The sequence below is a fragment of the Arachis ipaensis genome, chromosome B4, assembly GCF_059453495.1.
Source record: "Arachis ipaensis isolate K30076 ecotype BB chromosome B4, ASM5945349v1, whole genome shotgun sequence".
Lineage (NCBI taxonomy): Eukaryota > Viridiplantae > Streptophyta > Magnoliopsida > Fabales > Fabaceae > Arachis > Arachis ipaensis.
Window position 1 is genome coordinate 139,026,781 of NC_142439.1, and position 14,530 is coordinate 139,041,310.

At 36.6% G+C, this 14,530-nt stretch overlaps 4 protein-coding genes across 4 annotated transcripts; 3 read left to right on the plus strand and 1 right to left on the minus strand.

The window, feature by feature from the left end:
- The first annotated feature begins 210 nt into the window (after positions 1 to 210).
- On the plus strand, positions 211 to 1,123 carry LOC148569435 (uncharacterized). The gene is made up of 2 exons (XM_088485038.1): positions 211 to 471; positions 566 to 1,123. Exons 1-2 carry the CDS (start codon positions 211 to 213, stop codon positions 1,121 to 1,123), a joined length of 819 nt encoding a protein of 272 aa, XP_088341164.1.
- Positions 1,124 to 2,493: 1,370 nt separating this feature from the next.
- Positions 2,494 to 3,527, minus strand: LOC148569436 (uncharacterized). Its single transcript, XM_088485039.1, has 5 exons — positions 3,511 to 3,527; positions 3,024 to 3,090; positions 2,873 to 2,945; positions 2,713 to 2,777; positions 2,494 to 2,622 (listed from the first exon to the last, which is right to left on the minus strand). Exons 1-5 carry the CDS (start codon positions 3,525 to 3,527, stop codon positions 2,494 to 2,496), a joined length of 351 nt encoding a protein of 116 aa, XP_088341165.1.
- Positions 3,528 to 4,599: 1,072 nt separating this feature from the next.
- ATSPO22 (Tetratricopeptide repeat (TPR)-like superfamily protein) lies at positions 4,600 to 9,017 on the plus strand. The gene is made up of 5 exons (XM_016338589.3): positions 4,600 to 6,061; positions 6,606 to 6,795; positions 6,908 to 6,940; positions 7,410 to 8,024; positions 8,168 to 9,017. The coding sequence occupies exons 1-5, from the start codon at positions 4,707 to 4,709 to the stop codon at positions 8,786 to 8,788; spliced, it is 2,814 nt and encodes a 937-aa protein (XP_016194075.1). The 5' UTR covers positions 4,600 to 4,706; the 3' UTR covers positions 8,789 to 9,017.
- Positions 9,018 to 9,226: 209 nt separating this feature from the next.
- On the plus strand, positions 9,227 to 13,692 carry LOC107635196 (Rhodanese/Cell cycle control phosphatase superfamily protein). The gene is made up of 4 exons (XM_016338590.3): positions 9,227 to 10,024; positions 10,906 to 11,008; positions 11,256 to 11,507; positions 13,409 to 13,692. The coding sequence occupies exons 1-4, from the start codon at positions 9,321 to 9,323 to the stop codon at positions 13,457 to 13,459; spliced, it is 1,110 nt and encodes a 369-aa protein (XP_016194076.1). The 5' UTR covers positions 9,227 to 9,320; the 3' UTR covers positions 13,460 to 13,692.
- Positions 13,693 to 14,530: the final 838 nt, after the last annotated feature.

A 14,530-nucleotide genomic window follows, 5' to 3' on the forward strand; every position in this document is an offset into this window, starting at 1 on the left:
ATTTGTTGTAAGAGCTAATTGTAAAACTTTAATTATGTGAACTACATATAGCACTTTATTAAATGTATTATATTTTATGAGTTATTACATTGAATACATTATGTATATCTTAAATGTTTACTTGAATTTTGCTTGAGTTAATCTAGATTATAGGGACAAATGGACAGACATGTCTGGACTGACGAAGAGACAGAAGCATTTGTCGGTTTTATGGAGGAGTTTGTCATTGAAGGAAGAAGAGCTGATGCGGGTCAGTTTAGACCTGGTTCTTTTGAAAATCTTACGACAAAAATGAATGAGAAATTTCCAGGTGGTAGTTTTCAAATAAGCCATTGCAAGAATAAAGTTAAAAGGCTAAAAGAGAAGTATCAATTTGCAGCTGACATGGCAGCCTGTAGCGGTTTTAGATGGGATGATGTGAAGCAATGTGTGGTTGTGGATAACAAAGAGATCCTAGCTACATATTTGAAGGTTGGTTTACTAGTTTGAATTTACTAAATTATTTATATTTTGTGCAACATGTATTTTTGTCTTTTTATGATATTTTTGTAATTCCTTTTCCTAGAAACAAAGACAAAGGTTGTATACTCCAGGAAAGCCCTTTCCTCTGTATCCTCGTTTGGAGAAAATATTTTGCAAAGAAAGAGCAAGTGGAGTGGATGCTGTAAGTGGCAATGACGCTGAAGAAGAAGTCCAAAAAGATGGAGATGAAGAAATGGATGACGAAGAATTTTTTATGTTCAACTCAACTCAGGATTTCAGTGAATCTCTTCCCCAACAATCTAACTCTGTGGCTTCATCCTCTGAGATAAAACAAGGAAAGAAGCCACATTCATCTAAGGCGACGAAGGACACTAACATGATGAAGGAACTAACTGAGACCCTAAAATATGTGTTTGATCAACATGGAAAACGTTTGGATGCATTTGCTCAGGCTATGATGAACACTCATGAAGAAAAAAAGGTTGGTGACATGCTTAGCGAGCTTGGCTTCACAGATGATGAAATTATTTCGATTGCACTTAAGTTCTCCACAAATCCTCAACTGGAGAAAACCTTTTCGTCACTAGGACATACTCAGAAAGCTGGATTTGCCAGAGCTATATTGTATAGTCAGAGTTAGAGTTAATCTCTTCTCAATAAACAAATGACTGAAATTAGTATTATGTTTTATGTTTAATTTGTGTGTTAGGATGTGACATGTGATACATTTATTAGTTATGTGGTTCTAATTTGAATTCTGCAATGAGTTTTTATTAATGCAGATTTTTAATGCAGAATTTGACTTTATGTTAGTGCAGAATTTAGGATTTTGTATCCTTTTTGCATTGAGTTTATAGTGTATAATGTTGATGCAGAGAGAGATTGATTTGTTATTGCATTGAGTTTTTATTAGTGCAGTTTTTTAATGCAGAATTTGACTTTATGTTAGTGCAGAATTTAGGATTTTGTATTCTTTTTGCATTGAGTTTATAGTGTAGAAGTGTTGATGCAAAGAGAGATTAATTTGTTATTGCATTGAGTTTTTATTAGTGCAGATTGATTTGTTATTGAGTTTTTATTAGAGAGATTGATTTGTTAGTGCAGATTGAGTTTTTATTAGCTGCTTTTTTTGTCCCACTAAAGAGAATACTAATCCATGCTTCCAAAGCAAGGCAAGGATACTTTCTTCTTTCACATTTTGACTAAATTAAACAAGAAAGTTAAAAAAAAAACTGTGAATACTTCCATGATAGAGAAATTTGTACTGAAACTTTTTAGATTTTGATCATTTGGCATAACCACTAAATATTTTTTAAAGTGTGTTGGAACCATGAATGATAATTATTCTGAAGGAAAAATTGAGACGCACTTGCCAAATACCTATATCATAAGGAGTATGTTTATTTCTTCCATAATAAATTTGAACCAAGAAGAAATGATTTGTGTTGTCCATAACATAAAAATTGATGAAACAAACCTTTTTCTTTAATTTGCAGCATTGCTCAACATAGGAAAAAAAAGAATGCATTATAAATGTAATAATGAAAACAACAAAATAAGTATCTTAAGCAACTATCTCATGAAGGATGAGGAATATGAATAAATATTAAATAATGGTACAAAATTTCGACTGTGGTTTGTCATATCTGTATTGCTATTCTGTTTTTTTTTTTTTTTTCTAAAAGGCTGGCTTATTCAAAGCAATACTCCTAGCTGTAGCATCTTCAGTATCAAGCACAGTTTTGACTAAGCAATAGCAATAGCAATTCAAATAGGAAGTTTGTAAACTACAAATCCTTTAAATTTCAATACATTCGAAATCTTAACAGCAATGATAGTTCAGCTTACAAATTAACCTTACAGTACCCTACAGCACCATTGTGCATTTGTTCTTCAATGAATAACCATATCATTAAAAACCAAAAAGGACTATTGTGCATTCAAATTGACAAGACTTAAATAGCTACATTGGAGAATCGCCACAGAAAGCATGATCACAGGTATTAAGTGCTAGAAAGAAGGAACAATCCCAATGAACAAGGTGGTTGCGGCAGTGGCAGCACAAGTAGGAACACTGAGACCTCCAGGACCAACAATGTCTTTGATTTCGGAATGTTCCAGATTATGCTTGTGTTTCATCTGCCACACAGAAACATATGAAATAGACATATCTATTAGAATTACAATTAGAATTAAGAAGAAAAAAAAACGAGATACAGAAAGACTCACAACTTTTTCAATTGATTCAAGCCTTTGTTCAACTTTTTCATCATGGAAATGGCGCAATGAATACCCTGAAACAAGAAATCAACCAATCTTACAATCAATGAACCCAATCAAATAATCAAATCAGATGATATGAATGGAAAGCACTGAGAAATGAAGAGACCAATCCAAGCAGTGGCAACGGAGGCAATGGAAGTCCCAACAATGAAGACCACGCGGTGCCTCTCGAACGCATCCTGAAAGAAACAAGAAACACAAAACGACAATTGAAGAAGCAAAAACAACAATCAAAATGAATATAGTGAAAAATTGACATTGGTGAGGAAGAAGGTGTCGTTAATGGCGGCCCAGGAATTATTCCTTTCCCAAATAAACTTTCCCCTGACATGTTTTGTTCAAGGTCAAGGGAAAAACATCAATTTACTTATCTTTTTTTCTTTTTTTTTTTAAATCAAGGGTTTGGAAACTAATAAAAATCAAGTAAGATAGAACTTACAAAGAGAAGGTCCAGAACGACAGCCAAGAAGAGAAAGAAGAGAGATTGAGTTGGGAGAAACAGAAAACGAGTTGGAAGCGGTGCAAAAAACAGGCAACGTCGTGCAGGTGGAACAACATTCACTCCTTCACCGTTCCTGGAGAAGAGGAAGAGTTAGGGTAGCAGCCAAGGAGTGCAACACAGAGACAGAGACGGAGACGGTGAGAGGTGGGTATGAAAATTAAAATTAGATGGGCCTATTTTAGTAATTTTACATTATATTTTAGTCTTGTTTATATGTATCCAAACAGAATACTAGACATTACATCAGTGTCTTGTCCATTGTATCCAAACACAATACACAAAGAGTAATTTTTAGTGTCTCTGTCTCAATGTCTCTGTCTCAGTGTCATGTCCTGTTCTGTTTTTTAAAACAAACGCAGCCCTATTTCTCCGTCACCATTTCTGTTTAGATCAGTTGTGAAAGACGGAGACGCAACCAAAACTGCCTTAGTTGTAATCACGGCACAGATGATGAGGCACCAAGAGGCATTGAACTAGAGCAGGCTGGCAATGCTGAAGGTTGAGGATTCCGATTTGAACCTCCTGAACTACAGACTACATCTACAAGCTTGGCTAATAGCTAAGGGGTCCTCACCTAGGAAAACTAACGACGACAATGGAACAGAACTTGCAAAACTTCGTCATTGCCTATGACGAATGAATGGTACTTCACATCATCCTCGTAATACAAAAATCAGAATTTTATAGAATAACTTATCCACCCGTTTCACGCCTTGCATCCCCAGTTTTTGGATTATAGTATTTTGAAACTCAGTGAAACTCGTTGAAAGTTTGAGGAAAACACTAAGCTGATCTGTTTATCAGTGAATTTAATTCTAGATCGCGTTGTTTTTTTAATCGATTTTTTATAGTGTATCAGAACTAAAAAACTATCATCACTAGCCATTGTGAGTCCCACTATGATGAGGACGTTCAACTCCTATTTATATACGTTGGTATCATACTAAATCAAATTCTTTAAATTCAATTTTTATATATAGCTCAATGCATACTAATTCGAGTATAATGGATTCGATTTATCCATCGCCACCATTGGACATAAATCGAATTTGTTACATTCGATTTACTAAGGAAATATAAATCGAATTGACTTAATTCGATTTAGTAGTGCACCATCTAATTCGAACTATACTGATTCGATTTATACTAAAATTCGGACTCCCATATAATTCGAACACACTTGTTTCAATTTAGTACTATAATGTGTAATTTAAATTTCTTTAATTCGATTTACATAAAAGTATGAATAAAATCTACATAACCGTTATTTATTTTGGGAGATTCATATAATGCTGGCATTGCTTATGTACATATTTTACCCTTATTTATTTATTCACCTAAAAATTTGCAATTTTTAACTACCAACAAGAAAAGTAGAAAACTACCCAAAATGTGAAAATCTTTTTCATTTTCTCAAATTTTCCCGCCAAAAAGCAAAATGAGAATCGCCGAGATCTCATCGCCGGAGCTCAGGCCAAGTCCCCCTGACAAAACCGACACTTACCACCGACTCATCCCCAAAATTGAGTCCACCATCAAGCAACTCGAAGCCCAATCTGCCTCCGGAAAATCATCACTGGGAACAACCTCCGCCGCCGCAATCGAGCTCAGGCAACTCGTGACTCAGCTGACTCAATTCGCTCCGTTTCCCAACTCCCTCGTGCTCCAGATCTGGAAGCTCAGCTACCGCCTCTGGAACGCTTGCGTCGACATCTCCAACACCGCCGCCGCCACCATCCGCTCATCCGCCTCAGAAAACCATGCCGAACTCCGGCACATAGCAGCTGACTTCCTTTCCATCGCCGGCGACGTATCCGGCGTCCCTTCTCCGGCGATAAAGACGGCCTCGTTCTACCATAAAACCGGCCTGATCTGGCACAACCTCCGAAGGTTCGACCTCGCCTCTAAATGCTTCGAGAGAGCTACGGATCTTCTCTCGAAGCTCGACGTCTCTTCGATCTCTGACGCCGGAGAGCGAAAACTGCTCCTAGATCTGAACCTCGCTCGTTCCCGAACCGCGTGGGAGATTCGGGACCTGAATCTCGCGGTTGCGCTTCTGAATCGAAGCAAAAGCTTGCTCTTCGGTTCCTGCACTCACTACATCGAGCTCGCGAAGCAATGCATGGAGTTTGGGAAGCAATCGCTCTCGAGAAGCAACGAAGAAGAGAAAGAAAGCGGTTATAACGGTTTGGGCGAAGCGTTGAAGTTGATGAACGAGGCGTTGGAGGTTTTAGAGAAGGGATTGTGTGCGGCGAGAACACGGGAAGAGAAGTTGGAACTGAGAGGGTTGAGGTATAAGGCTTTGAGGTTCATTGCGGCGATTCATTTGCAAAAAGAAGAGTTTGAGAGTGTGATTAAGTGTGTAAAGGTTCTGAGAGATTCCAATGATGGCGGTGATGATCACCCTAGCATTTCGGTTTTGGCTATGAAGGCTTGGTTAGGGTTGGGGAGGCACGGAGAAGCGGAGAGGGAGCTGAGGGGGATGGTGATTGATAAGGGGATTCCGGAAGGGGTTTGGGTTTCAGCCGTGGAGGCCTATTTTGCTTCGGCGGGAACTGCAGGGGCAGAGACGGCAAAAGGGGTGTTCTTGGGGCTGTTAGGTAGGTGCCATGTTAGTGCCAGCGCAGCGGTGCGGGTGGCACATAGGGTGGCTGTAAATGGTGGTGGTGAAGGGGGTAGGGTGAGGGCTAAGGTGGTTGCTGAGCTGGTTTCTGATGAAAGGGTGGTGGCACTCTTTGCTGGGAAGGAAGCTGATAAGGATAAAGTGGCAATGCATGCGATTCTATGGAATTGGTATAATAATTCATTGATCGATTTGCTAATTGTTTCTTCTTGTTGCAAAGCTGCAAACAATTTGAGTATGACACATTAATGTTTTATTGAATTCAGGCATACTTTTTTGTGTAGAGTTTAGGGTTTAAGACATTTTTACGTGAGATGCAAATATAACGACGATTCATACTCCATAAAACTCTGAACATTTTGTTTTTCCCCTCAAGGTACAGTCAACTGTTTCGGATTCTATGAACTTTATCATGAGTGCTATTATATATGAACTATTAGATTTGTTCTATAAGAAAGTTTCCTTTATTTAAGATTAATGGATGATAAACTAGATGGTTATTTGATAAATTGAACTAGAAGGACCCGTCATCATTCCAGAAGTAATAAATGAAACTCATTATGGGTCTGGCATAGAATTTGTAGCTGACATGATTTGTCGGAGCAGTGTGATAAGGTGGGGTCTGTCTTAAACTGTTGAACTTCAAATTCAGAAGTAGTTGGATTTGGTAGTCGTCACCAGTTTTATCATTTCAAATTTTTATGTGATCGACAGTGCTGCTGATAATTTTCAATCAAAAGATTATGAGACAAGTGCAGAACTCTTTGAAAAATCAATGCTGTATATTCCGTATGATACAGAGAACAGAATACTTCGAGCCAAAGGCTTTAGAGTTTTGTGTCTCTGCTACCTTGGTCTCATGCGGCTTGATCGTGCTCAAGAATACATAAATGAGGCTGAAAAGGTATTGTACAAGAGTCACGGACTAACGACAATGAGAATGTTGAATTTATTAATCTGATTTTTACCTACCTATGAAACCCTGATATATTATTCATAATTTTCAATTTCTGCAGCTTGAGCCCAACGTTGTTTGTGCTTTTCTTAAGGTGCCGAACTCTCTCTCTCTCTCTCTCTCTCTCTCTCTCTCTCTCTCTCTCTCTCTCTCTCTCTCTCTCTCTCTCTCTCTCTCTCTCGGGCTTCAATATCTAATCATACAAATATTTATGTGGAATTTATCTAACCATACAAATATTTGTTAATGATTTAATAATGGGAAGTTTATATTGAAAAACTAAAAGCTTAAGTGTCCAATGCATTAAATATAATCAAAATTTAAAAGCTTTCCCTGTCTAGAAAGTAGAATCATTTAACTTGTGACCTTAGCAAAGCACCATATTGATATAGGAGGTCTATAGTAGCAGAAAATTCATAAAGTTTACTGATAGGTCGATTTCCCATGTTATTCTTTAGGTTGATCACACAACTTTAAGACCAACCCATTTTCTTTTCATTAGGATAACACTCTTGATTGATATGAAATGATAGCTTACAGTAGCGTTCATTTGTTCAAGTCAGTTCAAAATTTATCTCCAGAAGAATGACCACCAAGGTGCTATTGCTCAAATCGAAGCGATGACTGCATGCCTTGACTTTCAACCAGATTTTCTGTCACTTTCATCCCATGAAGCTGTTGCTTGCCATGCTCTTCCTGTTGCTGTTGCTTCTTTATCAAGTATGCTAAATTTATACACTTCAGGGAAGTCCATGCCAACAACAGAAGTAACAGTCCTTCGCACCTTGGTAACAGTCCTCTCTCAAGAACCAGGCAATGAGCAACAAGTCCTCAAATTCTTAAAACACGCTCATACCCGGGCATCTGATCTTGGTCCTGATTGTTTCTTTGGAAAAGAAGAGGTTGGAAGACGGGAACGGAATTGGTTTGCTGTGACTTCCTGGAACCTTGGTTCAAAAACAGGGAAGGATAAGAACTATGACTTATCTGCTGAGTTCTTAAGATTGGCATCAGATTTTTATGCCCTACTTGAAGGGTCCACTGAGAACAATATCATGGTTTGTAAGTCACTAGTACTTTCTGTATCATCAATGGTAGCTTTAGAATTTCAAAGGGAGGCTGCTATGTCAGAAAATGAAGTCAAGCGAGCTGTACCATTGCTAGAAAGAGCCGGGCAGGTATGAAATTTGAGGGGTTTTTATTTTTTATTTCATTAAGTGTACTATGCTAATAAGTAGACATTGGAGAGTATTTAGTTTTTGGTTTTGTTTTAATTTGGAATCCTGTTGAATATTGTCTTGTTTCTCTGTTGTGTATGCAGATGCTGAAGTCAATTACAGCTGGGAACTCACTCAGCGATGATCAAGATACCATTGATCCTGAACTTTTTTTCATATACACTTTCTGTGCTTATGACATACAAGGCAGGCTGAATGATTTAGGTTCACAACTCCTCAGTGTGAGAAGTTTCGCCAATTCAAAGGCCTGCAAACCCCACCACCTCCTTCAGATAGGCCTCTATGCCTCCCAGGGTGTGCGGTCGAATCATGAAGTAGCCACCTTTGCTCTAAATGAGTGCCTCTCATCTTTCCTTTCATCATCGACTCCAGATTATCAAAACGTTGCCCTTGTTGTTCGCAAGCTTATAGCCATCGCCAGCATTCACAAGGGCGATACAGACGATGATCTTGTGTATGGCATGTACAAACAAGCATACCGGATAATGGTTGGTTTGAAGGAAGATGAGTATCCAGTTGAAGAAGGAAAATGGCTAGCTATGACTGCATGGAACCGAGCAGCAGTGCCAGTGCGGTTGGGTCAGATTGAATTGGGCAAGAAATGGATGACTGTTGGCTTAGACATTGCAAAGCATGTTTCGGGGATGGATGCTTACAAAGCATGCATGGAAGATCTCCTTGGCACATTGGAAAAGAAACCTTGATATGGAATGAATCTAAAATCCAGTTTCTGACAATTGAAAAAACTCTATACATCTTGCACAGGAAGGAAGTCATATAGGACTAATAGAATAGGAGTGTATAAATTAAAAAATAGCTGGTGTTTATGCTTTGTTAGTGTTCCGTAAGATTTATAAATAGAATTTAACTAGAATTCTATTTTGGGGGGGTTTTCTTTCACCAAACAGTAAAATTGGCTGATTTTTGTCCTAACAATTAAGAATTAACAACTATTTTCATTACTTAAAAGAAAAGTAATATTTTTATACTCTTACACAGATAATAAACATCAAAATCATACTAATTATGTTTTGTCTAGATTATTTTTTTTGTATTTTTTATTTTAAATTAAATTATAAAATCCCCTCTGGAATTCCGGATATAGAAAGGAGTTTTGAATAGAATAAAATAATGTGTTCAAGTACAGGACATATATTTTATGTTCATAACATAGATAAGATACACATAAAGTAAGCCCTATCTCTATCCTTGTGTATGTAATTTCTCTCCCTTGTCATGGATTCACCATCTCTATTCCTCTCCTCTTATCCACTCTTCAACAAAAACCACCCTAAAACCCAGAAATTCCCCACCTTCAAAGCCTCCTCTTTACTCTCAAACCATCACACACCACACTCTTCACCCCAATCCTCTACATCTTCTCCTCAACCCTGCAAGAATATATCATTTTCCACACTCCAAACCCATTCTCCTAGCTCACTTCAAAACCTTCTCTTTCCCCAAAATCTCTTATCAAAATCTTGCTTTTCATTAACTGTGATTGACCTCTTTGCTTCTCTTCCATCCCTTGCTGACGAAGCTGCAGCATCATCCCCTTTAGTTGAGTCAGATGCAGGCAAAATCAACTTGGAAGAAATTCTGGTCTCCATTGATAATTTCTTCAACAGATACCCATTTTTTGTTGCTGGGGTTACCTTCATTTGGCTTGTTGTTATACCAATTGCACAAGAGTATTTCAGGAAGTACAAGTTTGTGTCAGCCATTGATGCTTTCAGGAAACTAAGGGATGACCCTGATTCGCAACTCTTGGATATCAGGGACAGAAAGAATGTGAAGTTTTTGGGGTCCCCCAACTTGAAACTGTTGAATAAGGAAGCGGTGAAGGTTGAGTTCACAGAGGGAAACGAAGATGGGTTTGTGAAGAAGGTTTTGGGGAGATTCAAGGAACCTCCAAACACTGTTCTCTGTGTTTTGGACAGGTAACAGGGTTCATAGAAAAGTAATTCAAATTGAATTCTGCATCACGTACAATCTGTGTGATCAAGATATTAAGATTTTTTTTTTCATTTGGCATTTACAGGAATGGATGACACTAGTGAGTAGATATAAGATATGCTTAACATGTTTAGCTACCGAAGATGTTTAAATAATAAATTAACATTTTGTTTTCATTTTTCTTTTCTTCGTCATTTAGGGATATAATAAATTTTGGTGCAGATCTTCATTTTATATTTTGTATAAGATACACCCCTCTGTGGCTTCTATTGTGTGTTTTGGCGAATTTGGATATAATTTGGAGAATAAAACTCCAGTTATCTAATCATTGTTCTCTCAAGTCTCAGAATGATTTTATTTTAATGTGACACAACCTTTTTGTTGACTTTGCATGATAAAATCCAATTTTCTAAACATAATTTATGACTGAACATTATAACATCAATGTAGCTGTGTGGAGTTTGCAGTTAATAATAGCTTGTATCCTTTAACTTGATTTCTCAAATTTCTCCTTTTCATCTTTCAATATATTATTGTGAATGAATGCATAGTTGATTGATTCAAACTCTGGTTATCTTGCTTGGAAAGTGCTGCAAAATTCAAGTGCAGCAATAAGCTGATGATCTGTTTTAATCATAGATTTGGTTTGCCATTTCTGTTATATTGTCTTCTCCTTCACATTTTACATTTCAAATCAAGGATTGGAAAAGAATAAAAATAAATAAAAATCTGTTTACGGAAAGATTCTTAACTAAGATTATATAAGTCACTTTGTTGACTAAAGTATTTTCATTTCTTTTACCCTACATTATATAATACATGTTAGCAACTTTTCTCATTTCTCTCTTTTTTGAGTGGAAGGTAGTTTTGACGGTAATTCATTGAAAGCTGCTGAGTTGCTATTCAAGAATGGCTTCAAAGAGGTCTATGCGATCAGAGGTGGAGTTAGAGGACAGCAAGGGTGGATGGTATGACCTTTCTCTTCTCTTTTGCATGTTGTTTTATTTAGCTAAATGCACAGTACATCCTGCGAAAACTATTCAAATTTGACGTAACTTGACATTCTTACATATTACAATACATAGAACAATCTAAATATGACATTCCAAAATCAAATTTTAGTAAATTCCATACTGTGCTTCAACTTGAGTTAACTGAGAAATGATTGTATTTGGTTTTGGAAAATCAGGATTTACTTGATCTTTGTGCTTACAGGCTATACAGGATAGCCTTTTGCCGCCATCAGTGCACATTAAAAGAAGGAAGAAGAAAAAAGCTTCACAAGAAGTCGGTGCAAATGGAAATGGAGCCATTCAGCAAAATGATAGTAATTATGAGAGCGCCTCAACCCCTGATATTCCTGCAGATGGAAATCAAGAAAAAGAGAATGGTCATGTGAAAAGGTCTGAAGAGTCTGTTCCAGAAGGGAAAATCAGTTCAGTAGTTTCTTCCTCTCCCTATCCCAATGTATGCTCTCTCTCTCTCTCTCTCTCGTGCTAAAATGCATGTTGATTGCTGAGTTCTGCAATTTTTGTAACATATTTTAATTGTTTAGCAGATTTGTAAATTAGCAATAGCATTGTAGGCCTTAATGTTATCTTGGTTTTGAAGATTGACATTGAATTGGTTTACTGAAGTATAACTAATCCTAGGGATTTGTATTAACATTTTTCAAGATTGGATTTGTAAATAACCCTAGGCACAGCTCAATTCTTACCTATGTGATGTTATTAATGCTGTTGTATTAGATGACATACAATGACTACCTGTAGAGATTGGAAAGAGAATCAGGAAGATTGATGTGGAAGGATCATAAGATGGATTTTAGGGTGAAGCCCGTCGGTTCATCGGACCTATGGGGTGTTTTAATCCTTCCGACAATGGTTCTTTTAAGCCCAGGTTACTTGGTTAAGGGGAATGAGCAACTAATACTCCAACCAACCCTTCATTGGTAGAAACCTATATTATTTCAGTTAAAGGATGATGAATACATTTCTTGGATTTTACTGAACCTAGAATCTTTCAAGGCTGAAATAACCATCAGCAGCACTTCATATATGCTAATGCAGGACTAAGAATTACCTCTTTTTTTTTTTTTTAGTTTTCTTTGTATATGAATCTTCTAGTTGCTTCCCTTCGAATAACCTTATTGCATGACTGCATTTTCGGTTGAGGGAATGAACAATTGACAATTCCAATTCCAATCAATGTTTGTTAGTTGATTCAAATGGCAGAAAGATAGGGGTGTCCATGGATCGGATCGTATCCGCAGATCCGCGGTAAATATCCGCATCTGATCCGAAAATTGCAGATACGATCCGATCCGCAAATTGATCGGATCGGATCGGATCGGATCGCGGATATCTGCTCTACATCCGCGTATCTGATCCGCGGATCCGTAGATCCGCACTATAATAATTAAAAAATAAATAAATATATATATGTTTGGTATTGTATTTACTTGTTTGTATGTTTTAGTTAGTAATTATTATTCATTTATTGTATTATTTTATTTTTGTTATTTAGAGAGAGTTTGATTAAAAATATTTTAGGAATCAATAAGTTTAAAAGTATGAAAGAAATATTTTTATCGAATTCTTTTACATAGAAATATGATTAAAAAGAGAAGGTTTAATTATGCGGATATATCCGATATCCGATCCGATGGAAATTGTGCGGATCGGATCGAATTTTCGGCCATATCCGATCCGATCCGATCCGCGGACACCCCTAGAGAAAGAACACCATGCAATTGTAGGAAAGTAGGCCAGACTTGGCCATGAGTCTTCCTGGATGACTAGAGTGGCACTTGCACCTTCTTGGACAGCAGGACAGGCGGCCAAGTCTTGGCCCGCCATAAATCCTAAACCCTAAACTTAAACATTAACATTAGCTCCTATGTCTTGAGCACAGCTGGATGGCTCGAAATCGCATTATATGTATGATAGGATACTAATTATAGAAACGAAGACCTTCTTGATCATTAGCATGTTATTCATTTATTTTCTGTACTTCACAACATCCTGAAAGCTTGAATAATTTAGTATTTACTTGCTGAGTGGTCACTGATTGTGTATTATATCTCTAATCATAATCATGATTAATCATATTGGTATATCAATCATGTTAAATAACTATTAGTATGTCAATGTTGTTATTTTATAAATTTAAGAATGAACTACATTTAACTATTTGTGTTCTCTCGTGTATATTATCATTTTGGAGACGATCATATTCTTCTATATAACTTTGATTAAATATGATTAAAGTGTTAATACAATGATTTTAGAAACATGGGAATATGTTCAATCCTATTATTCTTATAAGGTGGGAGCCACCCTGATCATTCGTATCTTTCTTCTTTGCAGTACCCAGATTTGAAGCCACCATCATCACCAACTCCTTCAAAGCCACAATAGTGATGTTGGTTAATATTACCATACTCAACATGGAGATGATCAAAGTACTATGATTGAGTTGAATATGACTTGGGAGATTAGTAAAATGATTTCCTCAACTTGGAGGTCAAATCTTACTTTGATTTTTAACGTTACAAATGTCTTATTTTAATGCCAAAAAATTTTTAACGGATTCAATGCTGTGTTAAATTTTACTCGAATAATTAATAGAAAAGCTTTTATATTAGTGATCATTGGTGGATCGATTTTATTTACATACTAAAATTGAATGTTATATTGGCTTTTAAATATGCTAATTGTTCGTGTTAATTTTAACTGTAGGACAACATTGAAATCCAGTTTCGGTAAATAGCTTAAGTAAGCTCTTTTTGAAAAAAGAGATTAAACAATAAATATTTATACAGTCATGTTACATATTCATGTAATTTTGTATCCAAGTTCATCTAAATTGGCCCAACATAAAAAAAAATCTAATACCATTAAATGAAATGTGAAAGACACGCGCCCAACACACATGAAACCGCTCTTGCCCAACGCTTCTTCTCTTCTCCCCCGCGTCGCCTTCTTTTTCGCGTTCCTCCTCCTTCTCCTCATTCTCTTTCTTCTTCACGTGTTTTCTCCCTGTTATCATTTTTTTGTTGTTGTTGCTGTTGTATTTTTTTGTCTTTTCATCATTCTCTCTGGTGAAGAAGCAGTAGAAGGTGAGGAGGAAGAGTTTTGAAGTGTGCAGAACAGAAATGAACCGAACATGTTATTATGGTGAAACAATTGTATAGTACTAACTGAATGGAACATTATCCAATATATAAATTCAAATTCGAACGTCTTTCTGCATAATAGTACTGAGTGAAAGAAACATAATCCAATATATAAAATCAAATTCAACCAGCTTTTTGCATAATGAACCGAACACAGTACTCATGGTGAAACAATTGTATAGTACTGAGTGAACGAAACATAATCCATTATATAAAATCAAATTCAAACAGCTCTGCTTACAATTTACAGATTATCAGTTCAATTCAATTCAATTCAGTACACCTCCTTCTATTCAATTCAATTCAAATTAGC

What these genes read in the sequence shown, in the direction of transcription:
- LOC148569435 (XM_088485038.1), top strand. Translation starts at nt 211, where the DNA reads ATGGAGGAGTTTGTCATTGAAGGAAGAAGAGCTGATGCGGGTCAGTTT. An exon ending in TCCTAGCTACATATTTGAAG is followed by an intron (nt 472 to 565) that starts GTTGGTTTACTA and finishes TCCTTTTCCTAG; the next exon opens with AAACAAAGACAAAGGTTGTA.
- LOC148569436 (XM_088485039.1), bottom strand. An exon ending in ACACCTTCTTCCTCACCAAT is followed by an intron (nt 2,946 to 3,023) that starts GTCAATTTTTCA and finishes TGTTTCTTTCAG; the next exon opens with GATGCGTTCGAGAGGCACCG. An exon ending in CGTTGCCACTGCTTGGATTG is followed by an intron (nt 2,778 to 2,872) that starts GTCTCTTCATTT and finishes TTCTTGTTTCAG; the next exon opens with GGTATTCATTGCGCCATTTC.
- ATSPO22 (XM_016338589.3), top strand. Translation starts at nt 4,707, where the DNA reads ATGAGAATCGCCGAGATCTCATCGCCGGAGCTCAGGCCAAGTCCCCCT. An exon ending in CATGCGATTCTATGGAATTG is followed by an intron (nt 6,062 to 6,605) that starts GTATAATAATTC and finishes TGTGATCGACAG; the next exon opens with TGCTGCTGATAATTTTCAAT. An exon ending in TGCTAGAAAGAGCCGGGCAG is followed by an intron (nt 8,025 to 8,167) that starts GTATGAAATTTG and finishes TTGTGTATGCAG; the next exon opens with ATGCTGAAGTCAATTACAGC.
- LOC107635196 (XM_016338590.3), top strand. Translation starts at nt 9,321, where the DNA reads ATGGATTCACCATCTCTATTCCTCTCCTCTTATCCACTCTTCAACAAA. An exon ending in GTTCTCTGTGTTTTGGACAG is followed by an intron (nt 10,025 to 10,905) that starts GTAACAGGGTTC and finishes AGTGGAAGGTAG; the next exon opens with TTTTGACGGTAATTCATTGA. An exon ending in GAGGACAGCAAGGGTGGATG is followed by an intron (nt 11,009 to 11,255) that starts GTATGACCTTTC and finishes TTGTGCTTACAG; the next exon opens with GCTATACAGGATAGCCTTTT.